The sequence below is a fragment of the Scomber japonicus genome, chromosome 23 (genome assembly GCF_027409825.1).
Source record: "Scomber japonicus isolate fScoJap1 chromosome 23, fScoJap1.pri, whole genome shotgun sequence".
Taxonomy (NCBI): Eukaryota; Metazoa; Chordata; class Actinopteri; order Scombriformes; family Scombridae; genus Scomber; species Scomber japonicus.
The window spans coordinates 26,012,567-26,034,828 of record NC_070600.1 but is presented as its reverse complement, the minus strand read 5'-3'; the positions used below and the strand labels follow the sequence as shown (position 1 = coordinate 26,034,828).

At 41.5% G+C, this 22,262-nt stretch overlaps 1 protein-coding gene across 1 annotated transcript in view; it reads left to right on the top strand.

Annotated features, from left to right (window-relative positions):
• Positions 1–18,924, top strand: part of LOC128353170 (NLR family CARD domain-containing protein 3-like) — a 37,536-nt gene extending 18,612 nt beyond the window's left edge. Inside the window, exons 4-5 of the mRNA XM_053313848.1 lie at positions 17,908–18,040; positions 18,913–18,924. Coding sequence (XP_053169823.1) covers positions 17,908–18,040; positions 18,913–18,924 — 145 coding nt within the window. The remainder of the gene's footprint in view (positions 1–17,907; positions 18,041–18,912) is intronic.
• The last annotated feature ends 3,338 nt before the right edge of the window (positions 18,925–22,262 follow it).

Below are 22,262 nucleotides of genomic sequence, written 5' to 3'. Positions count from 1 at the left end.
GGAGAGGAAGGAGAGGAGAGAGAGGAAGGAGAGAGAGGAAGGAGAGGAGAGAGAGGAAGGAGAGAGAGGAAGGAGAGAGAGGAAGGAGGGGAGAGAGAGGAAGGAGAGGAGAGAGAGAGGAGAGAGGAAGGAGAGGAGAGAGAAGCACATTGAAGGTCCGGGACTGGAATCTGTCATCCGGACGTCTCCAGGCCCAGATTACCTGTGAGACCAGAAAGCACAGACCAGAAAGCACAGACCAGAAAGCACAGACAACTCCGGGGAAGAAGTTTAGCTTATTGATGCATTAATAGAACATGAATGTTAATGGAGTCTTTATCTTCCTGTTGCATGGTTAAACCTGAAGGGGGCGGTGTTGGTCCTGCTTTCTGCTGCTTGGTCTCTCTGACTCTACCTGACACTTCATGTTTTTAGGAAGAAGCACCTGAGAGTTATTTACAATCATCTGAGAGGATTTGAGGAGGAGTGGGAGGAATCCTCATTCTCTCTCTGGCCGCTGCCTCAAACACTGAACTGGGAACATTTTATTATTTTTTCTTCCCTTTTTTCAACAGCATGTTTTTGAAATGTAGTTTCAGTCACCAAAGAAACATTTTGGGCGTATCCAAATCCACTTCTGCTATTTTAACGGCGGAAAAACTGTAAAAGCTTTTGCTGTGAAGAAAGTTGGTTGATGAAAAGAAAGAATATGGAGGTGTGTGTAGTTCTAACCAGTGTGTAGAGGTGTGTGTAGTTCTAACCAGTGTGTAGAGGTGTGTGTAGTTATAACCAGTGTGTAGAGGTGTGTGTAGAGGTGTGTGTAGTTATAACCAGTGTGTAGAGGTGTGTGTAGTTATAACCAGTGTGTAGAGGTGTGTGTAGTTATAACCAGTGTGTAGAGGTGTGTGTAGAGGTGTGTGTAGTTATAACCAGTGTGTAGAGGTGTGTGTAGTTACAACCAGTGTGTAGAGGTGTGTGTAGAGGTGTGTGTAGTTATAACCAGTGTGTAGAGGTGTGTGTGTGTAGTTATAACCAGTGTGTAGAGGTGTGTGTGTGTGTAGTTATAACCAGTGTGTAGAGGTGTGTGTGTGTGTGTGTAGTTATAACCAGTGTGTAGAGGTGTGTGTGTGTGTAGTTATAACCAGTGTGTAGAGGTGTGTGTGTGTGTGTGTAGTTATAACCAGTGTGTAGAGGTGTGTGTGTGTGTGTAGTTATAACCAGTGTGTAGAGGTGTGTAGTTATAACCAGTGTGTAGAGGTGTGTGTGTGTGTGTGTAGTTATAACCAGTGTGTAGAGGTGTGTGTAGTTATATCCAGTGTGTAGAGGTGTGTGTAGTTATAGCCAGTGTGTAGAGGTGTGTGTAGTTATAGCCAGTGTGTAGAGGTGTGTGTAGTTCTAACCAGTGTGTAGAGGTGTGTGTAGTTATAACCAGTGTGTAGAGGTGTGTGTAGTTATAACCGGTGTGTAGAGGTGTGTGTAGTTATAACCGGTGTGTAGAGGTGTGTGTAGTTATAACCGGTGTGTAGAGGTGTGTGTAGTTATAGCCAGTGTGTAGAGGTGTGTGTAGTTATAGCCAGTGTGTAGAGGTGTGTGTAGTTATAGCCAGTGTGTAGAGGTGTGTGTAGTTATAGCCAGTGTGTAGAGGTGTGTGTAGTTATAGCCAGTGTGTAGAGGTGTGTGTGTGTAGTTATAGCCAGTGTGTAGAGGTGTGTGTGTGTAGTTATAGCCAGTGTGTAGAGGTGTGTGTGTGTAGTTATAGCCAGTGTGTAGAGGTGTGTGTGTGTGTAGTTATAGCCAGTGTGTAGAGGTGTGTGTAGTTATAACCAGTGGGTAGAGGTGTGTGTAGTTATAGCCAGTGTGTAGAGGTGTGTGTGTAGTTATAACCAGTGTGTAGAGGTGTGTGTAGTTATAGCCAGTGTGTAGAGGTGTGTGTGTAGTTATAACCGGTGTGTAGAGGTGTGTGTAGTTATAACCAGTGTGTAGAGGTGTGTGTAGTTATAACCAGTGTGTAGAGGTGTGTGTAGTTATAGCCAGTGTGTAGAGGTGTGTGTGTGTGTGTAGTTATAACCAGTGTGTAGAGGTGTGTGTAGTTATAGCCAGTGTGTAGAGGTGTGTGTGTAGTTATAACCAGTGTGTAGATGGGTGTGTGTGTGTGTGTGTGTGTGTGTGTGTGTGTGTGTGTGTGTGTGTGTGTAGTTATAGCCAGTGTGTAGAGGGGTGTGTGTGTGTGTGTGTGTGTGTGTGTGTGTGTGTAGTTATAGCCAGTGTGTAGAGGTGTGTGTGTGTGTGTGTGTGTGTGTAGTTATAACCAGTGTGTAGAGGTGTGTGTAGTTATAACCAGTGTGTAGAGGTGTGTGTGTGTGTGTGTAGTTATAACCAGTGTGTAGAGGTGTGTGTGTGTAGTTATAGCCAGTGTGTAGAGGTGTGTGTGTGTGTGTAGTTATAGCCAGTGTGTAGAGGTGTGTGTGTAGTTATAGCCAGTGTGTAGAGGTGTGTGTGTAGTTATAGCCAGTGTGTAGAGGTGTGTGTGTAGTTATAGCCAGTGTGTAGAGGTGTGTGTAGTTATAGCCAGTGTGTAGAGGTGTGTGTGTAGTTATAGCCAGTGTGTAGAGGTGTGTGTAGAAGTGTGTGTAGAGGTGTGTGTAGAGGTGTGTGTAGAGGTGTGTGTGTAGTTATAGCCAGTGTGTAGAGGTGTGTGTGTGTAGTTATAGCCAGTGTGTAGAGGTGTGTGTAGTTATAACCAGTGTGTAGAGGTGTGTGTAGAGGTGTGTGTAGTTATAACCAGTGTGTAGAGGTGTGTGTAGTTATAGCCAGTGTGTAGAGGTGTGTGTAGTTATAACCAGTGTGTAGAGGTGTGTGTGTAGTTATACCCAGTGTGTAGAGGTGTGTGTAGTTATAACCAGTGTGTAGAGGTGTGTGTGTAGTTATAACCAGTGTGTAGAGGTGTGTGTGTAGTTATAACCAGTGTGTAGAGGTGTGTGTAGAGGTGTGTGTAGTTATAACCAGTGTGTAGAGGTGTGTGTAGTTATAACCAGTGTGTAGAGGTGTGTGTAGAGGTGTGTGTAGTTATAACCAGTGTGTAGAGGTGTGTGTAGTTATAACCAGTGTGTAGAGGTGTGTGTAGTTATAACCAGTGTGTAGAGGTGTGTGTAGAGGTGTGTGTAGTTATAACCAGTGTGTAGAGGTGTGTGTAGTTATAACCAGTGTGTAGAGGTGTGTGTAGTTATACCCAGTGTGTAGAGGTGTGTGTAGTTATAACCAGTGTGTAGAGGTGTGTGTGTAGTTATAACCAGTGTGTAGAGGTGTGTGTGTAGTTATAACCAGTGTGTAGAGGTGTGTGTGTAGTTATAACCAGTGTGTAGAGGTGTGTGTGTAGTTATAACCAGTGTGTAGAGGTGTGTGTAGTTATAACCAGTGTGTAGAGGTGTGTGTAGTTATAACCAGTGTGTAGAGGTGTGTGTGTAGTTATAACCAGTGTGTAGAGGTGTGTGTGTGTAGTTATAACCAGTGTGTAGAGGTGTGTGTGTGTAGTTATAACCAGTGTGTAGAGGTGTGTGTAGTTATAGCCAGTGTGTAGAGGTGTGTGTAGTTATAGCCAGTGTGTAGAGGTAGCCAGTGTGTAGAGGTGTGTGTAGTTATAGCCAGTGTGTAGAGGTAGCCAGTGTGTAGAGGTGTGTGTAGTTATAGCCAGTGTGTAGAGGTAGCCAGTGTGTAGAGGTGTGTGTAGTTATAGCCAGTGTGTAGAGGTGTGTGTGTAGTTATAGCCAGTGTGTAGAGGTGTGTGTAGTTATAGCCAGTGTGTAGAGGTAGCCAGTGTGTAGAGGTGTGTGTAGTTATAGCCAGTGTGTAGAGGTAGCCAGTGTGTAGAGGTGTGTGTAGTTATAGCCAGTGTGTAGAGGTGTGTGTGTAGTTATAGCCTGTGTGTGCGCGTGTGTGTGTGTAGTTATAGCTAGTGTGTAGAGGTGTGTGTGTGTGTGTGTGTGTGTGTAGTTATAGCCAGTCTCTATACAAGTCAATGGAGAAGTAACTTAGAGCTGCATTCTATCAAAAGGCCACCAGGGGGCGACCGTCTCTATACAAGTCAATGGAGAATTCACCAACTTTCACTTGATTTCTAACCTCAGTAAACGTTTTCAAAATGTGTTTATGGTCTCAATCGCTAGTTTAAAGCCTTCTTCAATGCAGTATGATGTTCATTTGGGACATTTTGACCTCCCTGATTTTATATGTGACGATAAAGCAGGGTATGCATTAGGGGGCGTGGCTACGTCCTGATTGACAGGTTGATTGACCAATGTCCTCGAGATCCAGCCCTCTTAACCATAGCAACCTCCCCGCTCCCCCCATGGCCCCACCTCATGCTCATACAAGTAGAATCCGTGTTTTTATTTTTCCCAGCATGCACCTGAAATTTTCAAGATGGCGCTGCCCAGATTCGATACTATTGGCTTCCGAGCAGCAGTCCACAAACCAATGGGTGACGTCACGGATCAGCGGCGTGTACAGACTTTTTGAAGGGCGGGGGCGAAAAGAAAAAAAAAGGGCACATACAGCACGTTCTCGCCACTGAAGAGGGCACTTTAGCGCACATTTTTGCCACCCAAGAGTACAGTCCCCCCCCCCCCCCCCCCTTGTGCACACCACTGTCACGGATGTTACGTCCATTTCTTCTATACAGTCCATGGGTGGGACATAGGAGGGAGGGGGGAGCATAGGAAGGAGGAGGGGTTGTTGCAGTTTTTTCAATGTGCTGTGTGAAATGCGGCACTTGGATCAAGACTGGTGTGTAGTTCGGCAGCAGCGTATGTATACAGATTATCAGGACAGTGCAACAAAACAAAAATGTGTGTTTGTCCCAACATGGCTGCTAATAAAGACCTAAAAGACTTGCTCGGTTTGATCATTAAAACATTACATCCAACAATAATGATGAGGTGACAGACAGGAAGTACAACATGTACTGCTTCGTACTGCTTGATGCTTCGTGTCTGTGATCACGTAGACTGGAACTGAATGAGGAGCTGAGCAGGCTGCAGTGTACAAAACTGAAAGGTGAGAAGTGATGGTTTGTGGTTTTAAGATCGGGGGTTTGAACAGGAGACAGAAATATAGAGCGAGCTGAGGTCAAACAGTATCTATATACGTGACTATAGAGCAGAAACTCAACGGAAACTTTTAGTTGACGTGTCAGGTTGAATCATTTAAATATCTTAATCTTTCTGCAACGTGCATTTCTTTCCTCTCTCGCCTCTCAGACAAGAATCAGAATGACAATAAAGTTTGAGTTTGATTTTAAATGTAAGCCCCTAACAATCAGGGAGTGATGACAGGGGAACCAGAGTTCAGTTCCTTTTAATAAAGCATGAGCTTCCCTGAAAACTTTATTTAATGAATTTTGGGGGGGTCCCAAAATGTTGACAACGTCTTCATCATCACGAATAATGTGTCAAATTAGACAACTGTTGACATAAGACTCATGCATTCAAAGATACCATCATGAATACTATTCTTCCATCACCATCAAAGTGTGGTGGCACAATATAATAAACTTACTTTAACTCAGGGGTCAGAACCCTCCCCCCAGCATCACACCATGCTAACAATAATGCTGAGGTGACAAAGACAGGAAGTACAACATGTACTAAACATTTCTTCATGTGTGGTTAAACCTGTAAATACTCTCATGAGAAAGTTTCACTCTGCAAAGTGAAGTCAGATCTTTCTCTGCACATTATCAGCATCAGTCGTGTGCTTTTCACAGTGTGCTGTAGTTCAGCTTTTCACCTATCAACCATGAGATGGAGACATAAACATGAGATGAACTTTCTAACTTTCTGCTTCTATAATTGTAGTAATAACTAAGATGAAGAAGGTTTATGTTGCTGAAGCAGAAGGAAGCACATCTCCCTCCATACATGACAATTATGTTCTGTTTTCTACTTGTTGGTCTTTTTGGAGGTTTGATGCTTCGTGTCTGTGATCACGTAGACTGGAACTGAATGAGGAACTGAGCAGGTTGCAAGGTGACCGGAAGTGGTAGTTTGTGGTTTTAAGGGGTGAAAATCAACAGGAAGCAAAAAGCGATCTGCAGTCAAACAGCATCTATCTCTGTGTGAGTAAAGAGCAGAAACTTCATCTGGAAACTCAAAGGAAACTTTTAGTTAAAGTGTCAGATTAAATCATTTAACTGTTTATCTTTCTACATTTGAAGAACTCTGAATCCTGATTGGTGAGTTTTATTCAATATAAATGAAAAACACCTTTATCTGTGTTCAAGTATAAAATCCCTCGATATTGTTGGTCTTTAAATAGTAAATGTAATTCTCTTTGTCTGCATTTTGGTTGAATTTGGGAAGATTTCTTTCTCCACTCTGGTCTGAATAATCCTTGCTCTTCATCTCTTGAATAAAAATAAAAAGTTAATAATATTGAGGATGCATTTTTATCAGTAGGAAAAAGTATGAAAACTTTTGTAAATGATTGTGAAAAGTATGAAAAGAAGAGAAAATACTGGAGCTTTTGTGGTCTGTGTGATAAAGTGTCAGATGGTTTGAGTTGCATTTACCATGCAGGTGTTGAACAGCTGCTGAGAAGCCATGAGATCAATAATCATGAAACATATGTGTATCATTGACATTGTTATGTGGAGAAAGGATCAGATGAGGACTGTACATGTGATGTGAAACAGGTTGCAGGTAGTGATGAAGACACAGTCAATGATTAGCACACTCTGCACTTCCTCTCTGCTCAAATCACACTTTTACACACTTTGAACTCGTTGTGTTGCTTTGACACATTTAGAGACTTGCTGGTGAATAAAGTGGAACAGCTAAAGAGATTCATATTTGTAGACAAAGACTCCAAACTGAAGCTAAGCTAACTAGACCAGGTCTAAACCTCGTATATGTCTGAACTATGTGGTCAGAGTGTTACAGAGATAGTCTTACACAGTGACTTCCTGTAAAACAGAACGAGGAACTAACAAACAGGAAGTAAAGCTGAAAGTTTTCAGTCTGACTTCATTTTACAGTCATCAGAGCAGAAGCAGGAAAACAGTGTGAGGCAGGTGAGTGTTAATATCAGGACTGTAGATAATGATTACTGTCATTATTGATGAATCTGATGATTATTGATCACATTCATTGTTTAGTTGATTAAATGTGAAATGACAGAGTTTGAGGTGTTAAACGTTGTTTCCTGTTGTTGTTTCCTGGTTTGTGCGTCCTCACAGCGATGTAACGTGACTCACTGCTGAGCTCTAAATAGAGACAATGATCAATTGATTCAAAATACATTTTCACTATTTACCAAACTACTGAGAGAATGTACAACTATATTTGAACTCATGAATGAATCAAATGTATTGAGTGCTTCATGTTTGAGTGTAGAAGCAGAGTTTAAAAGATGTTTAAAGCCAAAGAGAACTTCCTGTTCTCTCATTACTGAATGTAACACTTGTACAGACTGTTTGTCTTTAATCTTTTGTTCACAGAGTTCATGCTTTAATTGTGCTGATAATGGTTTATGGTTATGTTAATGATTGACTTCATTTTTATAAGCTGTAAGTTATAACATCAGACTACATGCATGCATCACACTCTTCAAATAAAGTGTGAATTTACAGGAGATAAATATTCAGTTTTAGATAGAAAAAGAAGCACAGAGCTGATATTCAGACTTATTTCAACATGTTTATGAAAATGTAGTAAAAGTAGAATATGAGCTGAAATGATGAAGGTCTTAAGGAGGGTTCAGCATCAGCAGTTAGAAACAAAAGGTCCAGTTCTGACACAAACACCTGAACTGTGTTTCTTATTTGTACAACAGAAAAAGCTCCAAAAGGTGTTGGGTTCTCAAAACTCTTCATACAATCCTAAAATCACAGAGTGAAGCTGCTGAGTTTATTGATCTTCTCAAAGAGAAATAACTTATTATCAGCATCATTCATCAGGACTGGAACATTGCCGGCTTCTTACTTCACTGTAGACGGAGGATTTACAGTAAATGTCAAACTGTTGGAGACTCACAGTGAACTTTGATTTCTCTGGAACTGCCATCAGATCAGTGTGACTGTACTTTGATACGAGGAATCATTCATCATCATCTTTTATCAGTTATGAGCAAACAGCAGCAGCACGTACACAGGGCTAATTATCAGGGTTGATCCTCGGAGCGTCCTACTGTAACAGGGACTGATGACGTAGAAGAATCAGAGCTGAATAATGATGGTGGAGTTCTAACTGAAGCAGGTCGTCACACTGACTGAATAATAACTTGTTTTTTAGACATGATCACAACATGAGAGAGCTGCTGCACTGACAGACGTAAGATGTTCCTGGTTACCTCTCAGACTCCAGAAGATGAGGATGGAGCAGAGTCTCTAACATCCAGCTGTGTTGATGAAGAGTGAGCAGTCTGATGATGATCCTCTAAACTTCAGTAATGAACCTGGACCCTCAGACACAAAGTAAGAGACTGTTTCTATTTAAACTGACCTGAAGATGATTCAGTTTTTATATCTTATTGAAGAACCAACACACTCTCTGCTAAACCATCTCCATCAGTTATTAGTTTAGTGTGAAGATCTTCTGCAGCAGGTTCAGCATCTTAATATAAAGAGTCAGCTGATGTGTTTATCAAAGCTGTGCAGCTCATAGAAATGTGTGGAAATGATTCAGTCAGACTACATGCATGCTTCAGACTCTACAAACACACTGTGAGTTTACAGGAGATTCATATTCAGGATGTGTCATATTCATTCACAGTTTACACATTTACAAGTTCAGATCTCTTTATTCTCACATGTTTTCAGCTGTAGATACAAGAAGAACGTTATCAGCTGCTACAGTTCACTTTGAGACCAGACCCTCATCTTCAGGAGCTCTCTGGTGACAGTTTTCACACCAGCGTTAACCAACCAATCAGAACGTGAAGACACCAGAGTTCACTGAACCACAACAAACAGGTGAGCTGTGAAAGCAGAACACTAACTGGACCTTGTGCTGAGATTACACTTTAGCTTTTATTCTCTACATTAAAGACAGAAAACACATACATGTCTATAACTGAGAAAACTGGATGTGATAGAAAGCTCCAGAACAGCTTCTGAGTAGATTTGTAGTAAGATGTTTTTACTGAAGATCCTCTTGAGCTTCTCTGACATTTAAACAACTGCAGCCAAACTGGGCTGTCTGTCAAATGAGTCAGATCCAGTACAAACACACAATGAGTTTCTATTGGCACACTGACAGAAACACAACTGTTCTGTTATCAGTGTTCTCTGATTTTAACAGAGAGCCAAGATGATGGAGGCAGACCTCCTCCACATCCTCAACGATTTAAGTGAAGATGACTTTGAGAATTTCAAATGGTTCCTGAAGAAAGAAAAAAAGGGCGACATCGAACCCATTCAATGGGCCCAGCTGGAGAAGGCAGAGAGGAGAGACGTGGTGGATCTGATAGTGCAGAAATATGAACTAGCTGGAGCTGTGGAGGTGATGAAGAACATTTTAAAGAAGATCAGCAGGAATGATCTGGTGGAGAAGTTATCAAACATCAGCTCAGGATCAGAAGGTCAGTCACAGGAAGAGACAAACATGACATCACATCCAGACAGCAGATCTGAGGAGAAACAGCCTGTGTCTTTATATAGTTTAATCATTTTAAATTAAGATTCCTTCATTGACATTTCTCAGAACTCACATACACTGAAACAAAGCTGATACTCTGCATTTGACCCATCCTATACTCTAGGAGCAGTGAGCAGTGGCACTGACAGGAGTATCAACCCTAACACAGATGTTTCTGATGGTGGGAGTAAACCAGAGCAACCAGCAGAAACCCACACTAACACTGGGGAAACATCTAAACTCATCACAGAGGCGACCGGAGACAACAAGGGTTCAAACCCAGGACCTTCTAGCTGTGAGGCAACAGTGCCAAACACTGAGAAACCTCACTGCTCACACAGTAAGTATTTGAATAGTTATGCATTTTTTTCATCAGGCTCATATTAAACTTAGATAAAATAACTGATTCTACATTAAAGTCTCAGCTTTAATTCGAGCAGGTTTACATCATGATACAAAGAACTGTGATGAAATCAGACTAAATGATATAAATATGTGAATCTATGCCCACATTAAATCTGGTGATATCTCCACTGACCTTTGGATTATAAAAAGATTTTAGATGCAACGGTGGAAAACATGAATGAACTCTTGTCAGGTGGAGAGTGGTGTAATTCTGACAGGTGGTCCTACAAAGTAAGTGTTATTGGTTACTGTAATCAGGGTTATAGATCAGAGACATTTCAATGTATTATGTTATTATTATATTATTTCCCAGGTAGATTTCTCCTGGAGAACGTTGATTTCTCTGCCATGTAAACACGTAACATGAACCAAAGACTGTAGAGCAGCTCAGAGTGACAGCAGCTGAATGAAAGTAGAGATCATTACTCAGAGTGATTTATCCTTAAATTTAAAGTCCAACTAAAACTTAAACTAACACAAATGATCCTCTAGAAGTCTAAATAATTTAGTTTCTACCACTTAACATTTGACTGTTTGTTGAATTCAGACACATTCAGGCTGTGAGGAAAAGTTGTGACTCAGACACACAGAGCAAAACAGAGAAAAAGTCAGGACTGATAAACATCTTCTGTTACTAATACTGATAAAATAAGAAAGACATGCTTTGAGAATAAAGTCAGTGTAGAGGAGAAATCTGATCACTGATTTGTTGCTTGTACAGATTGACAGTAACCAGTACTGTGCATGTTAACATGTTCCCTGATTACCCAGCTAACCTTTCTCTGAGTAACCTGCTGTAGCGGATTTGTATAATTAAACACTCGTTAAAAGGGGCACCACCGGACGCAAGATCTGGAAGTTATGATTATTCAATTAGGATTAATTAAATAACCATAACTCAATTAAATAGATTTGATTAAGGTAAATTTAATGAATCAGTCAAATATCTTTAGGCTCGTGAACTCTAGGCGTCAGGGAACTTCTTAGTGTATTTCAACCAGAAATAATGCACAAACGCACAGTTTGTCTATAATACTAACAGGCTATTTATTTAAACACATGAATTAAGCAACAATATATACAGCGTCATGAAACATATGCACACATATAACGTCAAAGAGGTAGGTTAATTATGCTCAGTGAAGGTTAATAGCAACTCAAACTCAATGATGCAGCAGTGATGACTAACAGTCTAAGCTCCTAAACACTAATTAAAACTATTCTGTCGATGTTAATAATTATAGAGCAGTGGAGTTGGAGAGGTCAGCTATAATATTTTCACCAGCCTGTGTTAGACAATGTAACAGCAACCCTACTTGGCAGAAGGTGTGGATCGTCAGCCCTGAAGTGGTCCTGGTTACGAAACCCAGCGGGAGGTCGTCTCTCTCTCTGGCCTTCACAATGCGGTCCACGGGCTGGATTCTGCGGGTTGTTCGGCTGAGTGATTCTGCTGGCCTCGGGAGCTGCAGATTTCACTGGCGCTTCAGGTGGAGCACAGGCGGTGAAGAAACGATGTTCTGTGGCTGACTCAGTTATTCTTAATACCTCAGTTAAGGCTGGCCAGCAAAGCCGGGGTATTCGTTGTAACTGATCTTTGACCTCAGTTTGAATTATTGAGAAAAAGTCTTTCGGGCTTGTGATGCCTTGGAGTGACTGAGTTAACTGAGGTTTGCTGTCTGAGTCCGAAAACGGACAAAAATCCAGGCACGTTGGCCTTTTAAGGAAAAGATCAAAAGGTATAAACTACACTGGGATAATCAAAAAGCAGCGACGTTAACTGGAGTACGACTGATTGACTTATAATAAAAATCAAGGATAAATGCACAAAGGGAAAATTGCTCTAAACTGCAAAATTACTAAAGAAAGATTAACTAATAGAAAAATACTAAGAGATTATAAGCGCGCAGCAAGGAGCGAAAATAAGAGAGCAAACAAAAAGACAAGAGCAAAAACTAGAGAAAAAAAACAAGAGAGAGAAATTTTGAATGCTGGCGCTTTTTGTTCTCTGGGGGAGGAGGGTTACACCCACTCTTGGTGTGTGAGCAGATCCCTCCTCCTCCTTGAGGGACAAATCAAGGATTGTCTTCGATTCTAATTGAAATGCTAGGATCTAATTTTTAATTTCTCATCACTGCTGTCTCATCAGCACGAGGGTAATAAAATAATCCTTCACCCTAATACAGGTATAACAGATATGAATTGGCATAACATTCGTAGATATTCTTAGATTCCAGTCCGACAATCAATTGAAACATGCATGTTATTTAAGAAATGATTATGATGGCTTTCTGATCTTACCAAATACAATTATGCTGATCTTATGTTGGCAGAGATTAACAAATTTTACTCACATCATAACTTCCAACTTCCTGCTGGATTTTAACACTGTTTGTAATTGCCAAAATTACAGTCTTTTAGCATGTCACACTTATATGAAATTTGTCGGGATAACATAGACATCAAAGAAATGTGAAACAGAAATATAATGTTACAGAGGTCACATTGCTTGTTAATAACAAAAAAAGGGGTACATATCATTTTAACATGTCATTTTCTTGATTATCTGTTGCATTAAAGAAAGAACTAAGGGTTCATTTGTAGGTTGGTGAACAACAGGATGATTCTCCTTTAAGTCACATGTTTATCTGTGTGGTGCTAACACAGAGAATCAGATGACTTCGCATGTGAATGATAAGTTTAGATTTGGTATATAGGAGGACCCCTCGGGGAGTAAAAAGGTCAAGGTTCACACCTCCTTCTCCTGGGTCCAGCCTTGTGACAGGATGTGAGGAGGAAAGAGAAAACAACCAATTCAGTTCTTATCTTCCAGTGAATTATAATTTTACGACCTTCATGGAGAGAAAGGAATGCATTTCTTTGAACTGGCCCTTCTCTCTTCCTTTTGGGTCAGTCTCATGTTACACTGCTTACATAAATACATGTAAACACACTGAGAGATGTTCACATCTAGATTTTTCTTCTCTTTCAGCACAAAGTGGAAAGCAGGAGGGTTTAGATGAACATCACATCATTCTGATAACAAGATGTCAACATCTGACTGAAGAAACTGATGAAGCAGGAAGGAAAATCCCCTTCAACAGCTCCTACACTGAGGTCTACATCACAGAGGGAAGGAGTAACGAGGTTAATACCCAACATGAGGTGATGCAGCTTGAAACAGCTTCCAAGAAGAAGACCCTCCATGACGCTCCAATCAAGTGTCAGGACATCTTTAAAGTCTTACCTGGCCAACAGGAATACATCATCAGAGTGGTTCTGATGAACGGCGTCGCTGGCGTTGGAAAAACCTTCACAGTGCAGAAATTCACTCTGGACTGGGCACAGCGCTCCAAAAACCAAGATATCTGTCTGCTGATTCCACTTCCATTCAGAGAGCTGAACGTGATCAAAGATAAGAAGTACAGTCTGATCACACTGATCCATGTTTTCTATCCAACATTACAGAAGCTCACAGCAGAGAAGCTCGCTGGCTATAAAGTTTTGTTCATCTTTGACGGCCTGGATGAAAGCAGACTTTCACTGGATTTCAACAACAGTGAGGTCGTGTCTGATGTCACACAGAAGACATCAGTCAGTGTGCTGTTGACAAACCTCATCCAGGGGAATCTGCTTCCCTCGGCTCTCATCTGGATAACTACCAGACCTGCAGCAGCCAATCAGATCCCTCTGACATTTGTTAGCAGGGTAACAGAAGTACGAGGCTTCACTGATCCCCAGAAGGAAGAGTACTTCAGGAGGAGATTCGGTGATGAAGAGCAGTCCAGCACAATCATCTCACACATCAAGACATCCAGGAGCCTCCACATCATGTGTTACATCCCAGTCTTCTGCTGGATCACTGCTACAGTTCTGGACCACATGTTGACTCCAGACCAGAGAGGAGAGCTGCCCAAGACCCTGACTGACATGTACTCACACTTCCTGCTGGTTCAGATAAAGATGAAGAAGAACAAGTATGATGCCCACAAGACAAAGAGGAAGAAGAACAAGTATGATGAGGGACATGAGACGAGTCCACAGAAGCTGACTAAGGCTGACAGGAACCTTCTTCTGAAGCTGGGGAGGCTGGCATTTGAACAACTGGAGAAAGGAAACATCATGTTCTACCAAGAAGACCTGAAGCAGTGTGGACTTGATGTCACAGAGGCCTCAGTGTTATCAGGAGTTTGTACACAGATCTTCAAAAGAGAGAAACACCAGAAGACAACAGTCTACAGCTTTATTCATCTGAGCGTTCAGGAGTTTCTGGCTGCAGTCTACATGTACCACTGTTACACCAGCAGGAAGACAAAGGTACTGAAGGACTTCCTGGGAACAGAGTTCACACTCAAGGAATCAAAACCAAAGTCTTTCCTTGAGAAGGTTTCTAAGTATTTCAAAAAAAAGGAAAAAAGCCAGGACTCATCTGACAGTGATCATTATTACCCATGCCTGGATGACTTCCTGAAGAGGGTCATGGAGAAATCTCTCAGAAGTGAAAATGGCCACCTGGACCTGTTTGTCCGCTTTCTTCATGGCCTCTCTCTGGAGTCCAACCAGAGGCTCTTAGGAGGCCTGCTGGGTCAGACAGACAACAGTCCAGAAACCATCCAGAGAGTCATCAACAACCTGAAGGAGATGAACACTTGGGATATCTCTCCTGACAGAAGCATCAACGTCTTCCACTGTCTGATGGAGATGAACGACCGCTCCGTACATCAGGAGATCCAAGAGTTCCTGAAGTTAGAGAACAGATCAGAGAAGAAACTACTCTCTGTGTTTGACTGCTCAGCTCTGGCCTACATGCTGCAGATGTCAGAGGAGGTTCTGGATGAGTTGGACCTGAAGAAGTACAACACATCAGAGCAGGGACGACGGAGACTGATCCCAGCTGTGAGGAACTGCAGAAAGGCTCAGTAAGTCCAGATGTGATTAACATTATAAATCAGTGTAGATTAATAGTTTAGTTCTTAAATATAAATAATATAAATGTTTTATTATTGTTAAAATAGTGCTCTACTTGTTTACAGCTGTTAAGTTAATGAACAGTTATTCTATTTATTTCTAGTCATTATTGGATTTGACAGTGTTTTCTTCTCTTTCTCTTCCTTTGTGTGTTGGAGGATTCATTCAAACCTGGTGAAACACATGAAGGACTTTAGAGGTTGTGGTTGAGGTTTTATTACAGCAGCATTTTATCACAACATATATCAGTATTTTACAGTTATCAGTGAATGCAGTAAAGTTATTATTACATGAGCAGCTTCTGTAAATCATATATAATCACACACTGTTTTTAACACTATGATTAAGACTTTAAAATAAGATCTGTTTCATTTTCCAAAGAAGATTTCTGAAGTCAGAGAGAAATGCTTTCACCATCATTTTTATCTGAAAGGTTTCTGAGACATTTCATAGTGAGCACGGAGGATCAGCCAATCAGCAGACTGATTCAGTAATGTCAGTTATACAACAATATGTAAAGTTAGCTAACGTTAACCAACATTAGCCTCCGTAAACTACTGGTCATAGAGTAAACCCCTGAGTGTGTTGAACCGAGCAATGGAGCCTTTTATTTCTCATCAGTTCAGATAAATAATATGATTTTCAGGATTAGTTTGAATCTGCTGAATAGATGGAAAGGAAAAAAGAACAAGGTGCATAATCTAAGAGATGAAACAAAATAATGAGCATGACAGTTTTCTTTTATTACTATAATGCACACTAAGAATAATAAACATATCAATCATAAGCAGAGTATCATAAAAACAGAGTTCCATTACCAGCAGCGATGCTAACGGGAATGATGACTTGAACAGCTGCCAATGTGAACTTGTCCATCATATTATCTGAACCACTGATGTGAAGAACTAATGTTAATCAAGATAATAAGAGTCCAACTCATAATAATAATAATAATAATAATAATAATAATAATAATAATAATAACTAGAACTGTTCGTCCCGAACAGTTATCAACGGGGGCCAAGCCGTCCCGCTTGACTCGCCCCCCACGCGACTCGCCCCGCGAAGCCCACGCAATATGGCCTAAAAGGACGAATTTTGCAGCTGGCCTCTGGAGTGATGTCTCATCATGCTCACCAAATTATGTGTGAATGCGATCATCTTTTAGGAAACTTGATATTTGTGGGTTTATAACACCCCCTGTTGATTGATTTGCAACATATTTGGCACAGAGCCTCTGGATGACTTCCTGAACAAGTGATTTAAGTTTGAAGTTAAAAACATTTACTTTGACCAAAATATGAAACAATGTGTTTTTTTTAGCTAGCAAAAAAGATTGTTTGGCTATAAGTGGAGCATTTTTTGGAGTGACAAAATTCTTTTGATAACTTTTCACCAGACTCATCTGGAGATTATATGTGCCAAGTTTCATGCAGATAGCTCTTAAACTGTAGGAGGAGTTCAAAAAAGTTGGTTTTGCATATGCGGTGACTTAGCAAAGGAAATCTGCAGCAGAAGTGGGCGGGGCCTATGTCAAAAAATCCAGCTCTATTCAGGGAATACATGGATATGATGTATATGAATGTGTCATTTAAAATGTGGAAGTTACAGGCAAAAACGCGTTTGTATCCGTTATAGCGCCACCTAGTGGTTTAGATGTGCTATTTTTGTTGTGGAAGATCTGTGTCCTATTCTATATGTACCCTATAAATTTCACAACCCTCATCATAAGAGTTCAGCTAAAATAAATGCTTGTTGATTATGTACTTATAAGCCACGCCCAAATTGACCAGTCATGACCACCTTCAATATATGGCCTCAGCAATGGGTCTGCATCATACCTACCGAATTTGGTAGAAATCCGTAAAGCCGTTAAAGAGATTTCAATTTCCTAGATTTGTAGCGCCCCCTAGTGGTTAACATTCACAAAACTTGGCTCATACCCTCACAGTCACATGCCAACCAATGATCTGACATTTAGTGTTAATAGCATTTAGTTGGACCGAGATATCCAACAGTTAGCATTTTCATAGCTAGCTACAGAAATTAATTTGTTAATAATTTGCGCCTACCTTGGCCGAGCAAAATTCTTTTGATAATTTAAGATCAGGTTGAGCTGGGCAGTGTACGTGCCAAGTTTCACGCAGATCGGACAAAACCCCGAGGAGGAGTTCAAAAAAGTAGGTTTTCCAGTTTTTGCGATTTTGCCCAAAAATTTTCTGGCGGAAGTGGGCGTGGCCAATGGCAAAGTGATTCAGCTCTATTCAGGGAATCTGGGGATATAAGGTTTTTGAATGTGCGACATACGGTGTGAGAGTTATAGGCCAAAACGCGTTGTCCTTACTTATAGCGCCCCCTGCAGGCGGACATATGTAGTTTTTTGCGTCTGAGGTACGTGCAGGGGTCTGGACCAACCCTCCAAATTGCACCAGCCTCCCTTGCACGGTTTAGCCTGCAGCACCAGTTTTATCAACGGAAAAATAAAAATAAAAATCAACACAAAAACAATAGGGTTCCTAGCACCGCTGGTACGAGGAAACGCGTCTGCTTGCATACGCGTTTCCTCGTCCCCTCGGGCTTGGCCCCCTAATAATAATGGAGTCATCAGGCTGAAGCATCAGCTGGGCTTTGGGCTGGATCACCTTATCAAAGCTGGCCTGCTCAGTGTCTCCCTCTCTCTTCCACCAGCAACATCTCTTTTCTTTCTTTGCTTCATGTGTTTGTTATTGTCTAGCACACATTTCCCCTCATCCATGCACTTCCCTACACTACTGATTCTACACATTACACATGGAGTTTACATTTAGTTTGTTAATAACTTACTTTAATACATTATTTTAGTTTTAGAGATTCAAACATGTGTTCTCCTTGTTAGTCTGAACCTTGAGCCAGTTCATGATAATATGTTGTAATATTTGTGTCATTACAGACTTACTGACTTTGGACTCTCAGACACTGAATGTGAAGTTGTGACCTCAGCTGTGAAGTCCAACCCTCATCTGACAGAGCTGCACCTGAGACTCTACAGACTGTCTGAATCATCAGAGAAGCTTCTGTCTGCTGTACAGGAGAGTCCAAACTGTAAACTGAAGACTCTGAGGTGAGTTCACTGACTGTAGCTTTGGTGGATTTCTTTTTCTTCTATTTATTAAATTCAAATCCTTCACTGAAGTTTCAAATGTTTGCTTCATAATTTTCAGGATTAGTTTGAATCTGCTGAATAGATGGAAAGAAAGAAAGTACAAGGTGCATAATCTAAGAGATGAAACAAAATAATGAGCATGACAGTTTTCTTTTATTTCCAATGCACACTAAGAATAATAAACATATCAATCATAAGCAGAGTATCATAAAAACAGAGTTCCATTACCAGCAGCGATGCTAACGGGCATGATGACTTGAACAGCTGCCAATGTGAACTTGTCCATCATATTATCTGAACCACTGATGTGAAGAACTAATGTTAATCAAGATAATAAGAGTCAAACTCATAATAATAATAATAATAATAATAATAATAATAATGGGGTCATCAGGCTGAAGCATCAGCTGGGCTTTGGGCTGGATCACCTTATCAAAGCTGGCCTGCTCAGTGTCTCCCTCTCTCTTCCACCAGCAACATCTCTTTTCTTTCTTTGCTTCATGTGTTTGTTATTGTCTAGCACACATTTCCCCTCATCCATGCACTTCCCTACACTACTGATTCTACACATTACACATGGAGTTTACATTTAGTTTGTTAATAACTTACTTTAATACATTATTTTAGTTTTTGAGGTTCAAACATGTGTTCTCCTTGTTAGTCTGAACCTTGAGCCACTTCATGATAATATGTTGTAATATTTGTGTCATTACAGACTTACTGACTTTGGACTCTCAGACACTGAATGTGAAGTTGTGACCTCAGCTGTGAAGTCCAACCCTCATCTGACAGAGCTGCACCTGAGTCTCTACAGACTGTCTGATTCATCAAAGAAGCTGCTGTCTGCTGTACAGGAGAGTCCAAACTGTAAACTGACTCTGATGTGAGTTCACTGACTGTAGCTTTGGTAGATTTCTTTTTCTTCTATTTATTAAATTCAAATCCTTCACTGAAGTTTCAAATGTTTGGTTCATAATTTTCAGGATTAGTTTGAATCTGCTGAATAGATGGAAAGAAAGAAAGAACAAGGTGCATAATCTAAGAGATGAAACAAAATAATGAGCATGACAGTTTTCTTTTATTTCCAATGCTCACTAAGAATAATAAACATATCAATCATAAGCAGAGTATCATAAAAACAGAGCTCCATTACCAGCAGCGATGCTAACGGGCATGATGACTTGAACAGCTGCCAATGTGAACTTGTCCATCATATTATCTCAACCACTGATGTGAAGAACTAATGTTAATCAAGATAATAAGAGTCAAACTAATAATAATAATAATAATAATAATAATAATAATAATAATAATAATAATAAGAGTTGAACTCTTCCTTTGTGTGTTGGAGGCATCATTCAAACCTGGTGAAACACATGAAGGACTTTAGAGGTTGTGGTTGAGGTTTTATTACAGCAGCATTTTATCACAACATATATCAGTATTTTACAGTTATCAGTGAATGCAGTAAAGTTATTATTACATGAGCAGCTTCTGTAAATCATATATAATCACACACTGTTTTTAACACTATGATTAAGACTTTAAAATAAGATCTGTTTCATTTTCCAAAGAAGATTTCTGAAGTCAGAGAGAAATGCTTTCATCATCATTTTTATCTTAAAGGTTTCTGAGACATTTCATAGTGAGCACGGAGGATCAGCCAATCAGCAGACTGATTCAGTAATGTCAGTTACACAACAATATGTAAAGTTAGCTAACGTTAACCAACATTAGCCTCCGTAAACTACTGGTCATAGAGGCTAAACCCCTGAGTGTGTTGAACCGAGCAATGGAGCCTTTTATTTCTCATCGGTTCATCTTTTTATTGTAAAGAGGGAAGTGGTGTTACATGGTGTTGTTCTGAAGTCTTTCTGATATTCTGTTGCTCACAGAAAGAAACTCTCAGCTGTTTTCTCTCTTGTTGGTGTAGAGAAGAGTAGTAGCAGGAAATGCACAGAGGTCTGATCAATATATAAGAGCAGAACGGCAGAATTCAGCCTGTTTAAAGAGATCTGATACACATTAAAGTTCAATTTTAATGCTGATACCCTGATAACATCTTTCTGATGACATCATGTTGAAATAATTCAACCTGATTGGTTTGTTCATTGTGTTTGTGCTGAATCAGTTTTTCAGATTCTCAGAAACTAAACCTCTAAATATTGAATACATTCATATTTAATGATGTTCAGGTGTAATATTGTCAGGTCATTAGTTTCATTAGTGTTTGTGAACAGTCAGTAAATGTAGCTGCTTATGGATGTGAACCTGACAGCAGCAGGTAGCAAAGAGATGATCTTTCTCAACTGGAACTGTTCACTGAGCTGAACTGAGTCTAAATATCCTGCAGTCACATTAAACATAGTGGACAGTAAAAGTGGTTTTCTAATCAAGATGTCCTCATGTTAACTTAATGGAGACAGACATGGGATCAGATCACACACACACACTGTGCACATTATGGAAGCTTCAATGTAACTCCATGTTCTCTCCTTCATCTGCAAGATTAAAGCTAAACAAAGATGAAAGTGTGCAGGTCTGAGAGAGAGTGATGAGAATGATTGTTTCATTCAAGCACAGTGAGACAGCATCAGCTGAACTGGGAGTGTTCTGGTAGCTTACTGGTTAAGATGCTTCCAGTATAACTGCAGCTTCCACTGATCTCTCTCCCCTTGTTTCCTGTTTATCTCTCAACTGTTGTTTTATATTAAAGGAATAAAATGATTTTAAAATATTATCTGAACCACTGATGTGAAGAACTAATGTTCCATCCATCCATCCATCCATCTTCTTCCGCTTAACCGGGGTCGGGTCGCGGGGGCAGCAGCCTGAGCTGGGAAGCCCAGACTTCCCTCTCCCCAGCCACTTCATCCAGCTCTTCCCGGGGGACCCCGAGGCGTTCCCAGGCCAACCGAGAGACATAGTCTCTCCAGCGTGTCCTGGGTCTTCCTCGGGGTCTCCTACCGGTGGGACGGGCCTGAACACCTCACCAGGGAGGCGTCCGGGAGGCATCCTGATTAGATGCCCGAACCACCTCATCTGGCTCCTCTCGACACGGAGGAGCAGCGGGTCTACTCCGAGCTCCTCCCGGATAACTGAGCTTCTCACCCTATCTCTAAGGGAGAGCCCAGCCAGCCTACGGAGGACGCTCATTTCAGCCGCTTGTACCCGCCATCTTGTTCTTTGGGTCACGACCCAAAGCTCATGACCATAGGTGAGGGTAGGAACGAAGATCGACTGGTAAATCGAGCGCTTTGCCTTTCGGCTCAGCTCTCTCTTCACCACGACGGATCTGTGCAGAGTCCGCATTACTGCAGACGCTGCACCGATCCGCCTGTTGATCCATCCTTCCCTCACTCGTGAACAAGACCCCGAGGTACTTGAACTCCTCCACTGGAGGCAGAATCTCATCCCCGACCCGAAGAGTGCACTCCACCCTTTTCCGGTTGAGGACCATGGCCTCGGATTTGGAGGTGCTGATTCTCATCCCGGCTGCGAACCGATCCAGCGAGAGTTGGAGGTCACGGTCTGATGAAGTCAACATGACCACATCATCCGCAAAAAGCAGTGACCCAATCTTGAGGTCACCAAACCGGACCCCCTCCACACCCTGTCTGCGCCTAGAAATCCTGTCCATAAAAATTATGAACAGGTTCGGTGACAAAGGGCAGCCCCGGCGGAGTCCAACCCTCACTGGAAACAAGACCGACTTATTGCCGGCAATGCGGACCAAGCTCCGACACCGGTCATACAGGGAACGGATGACCCTTATCAGGGGGTCCGATACCCCGTATTCCCGGAGAACCCCCCACAGGATCCCCCGAGGGACACGGTCGAATGCCTTCTCCAAGTCCATAAAACACATGTGGACTGGTTGGGCAAACTCCCATGCACCCTCAAGGATCCTGCAGAGGGTGTAGAGCTGGTCCACTGTTCCACGGCCCGGACAAAAACCACACTGCTCCTCCTGAATCCGAGGTTCGACTATCCGACGGACCCTTCTCTCCAGCACCCCCGAATAGACCTTACCAGGGAGGCTGGGGAGTGTGATTCCCCTGAAATTGGAACACACCCTCCGGTCCCCCTTCTTAAAAAGAGGGACCACCACCCCAGTCTGCCAATCCAGAGGCACTGCCCCC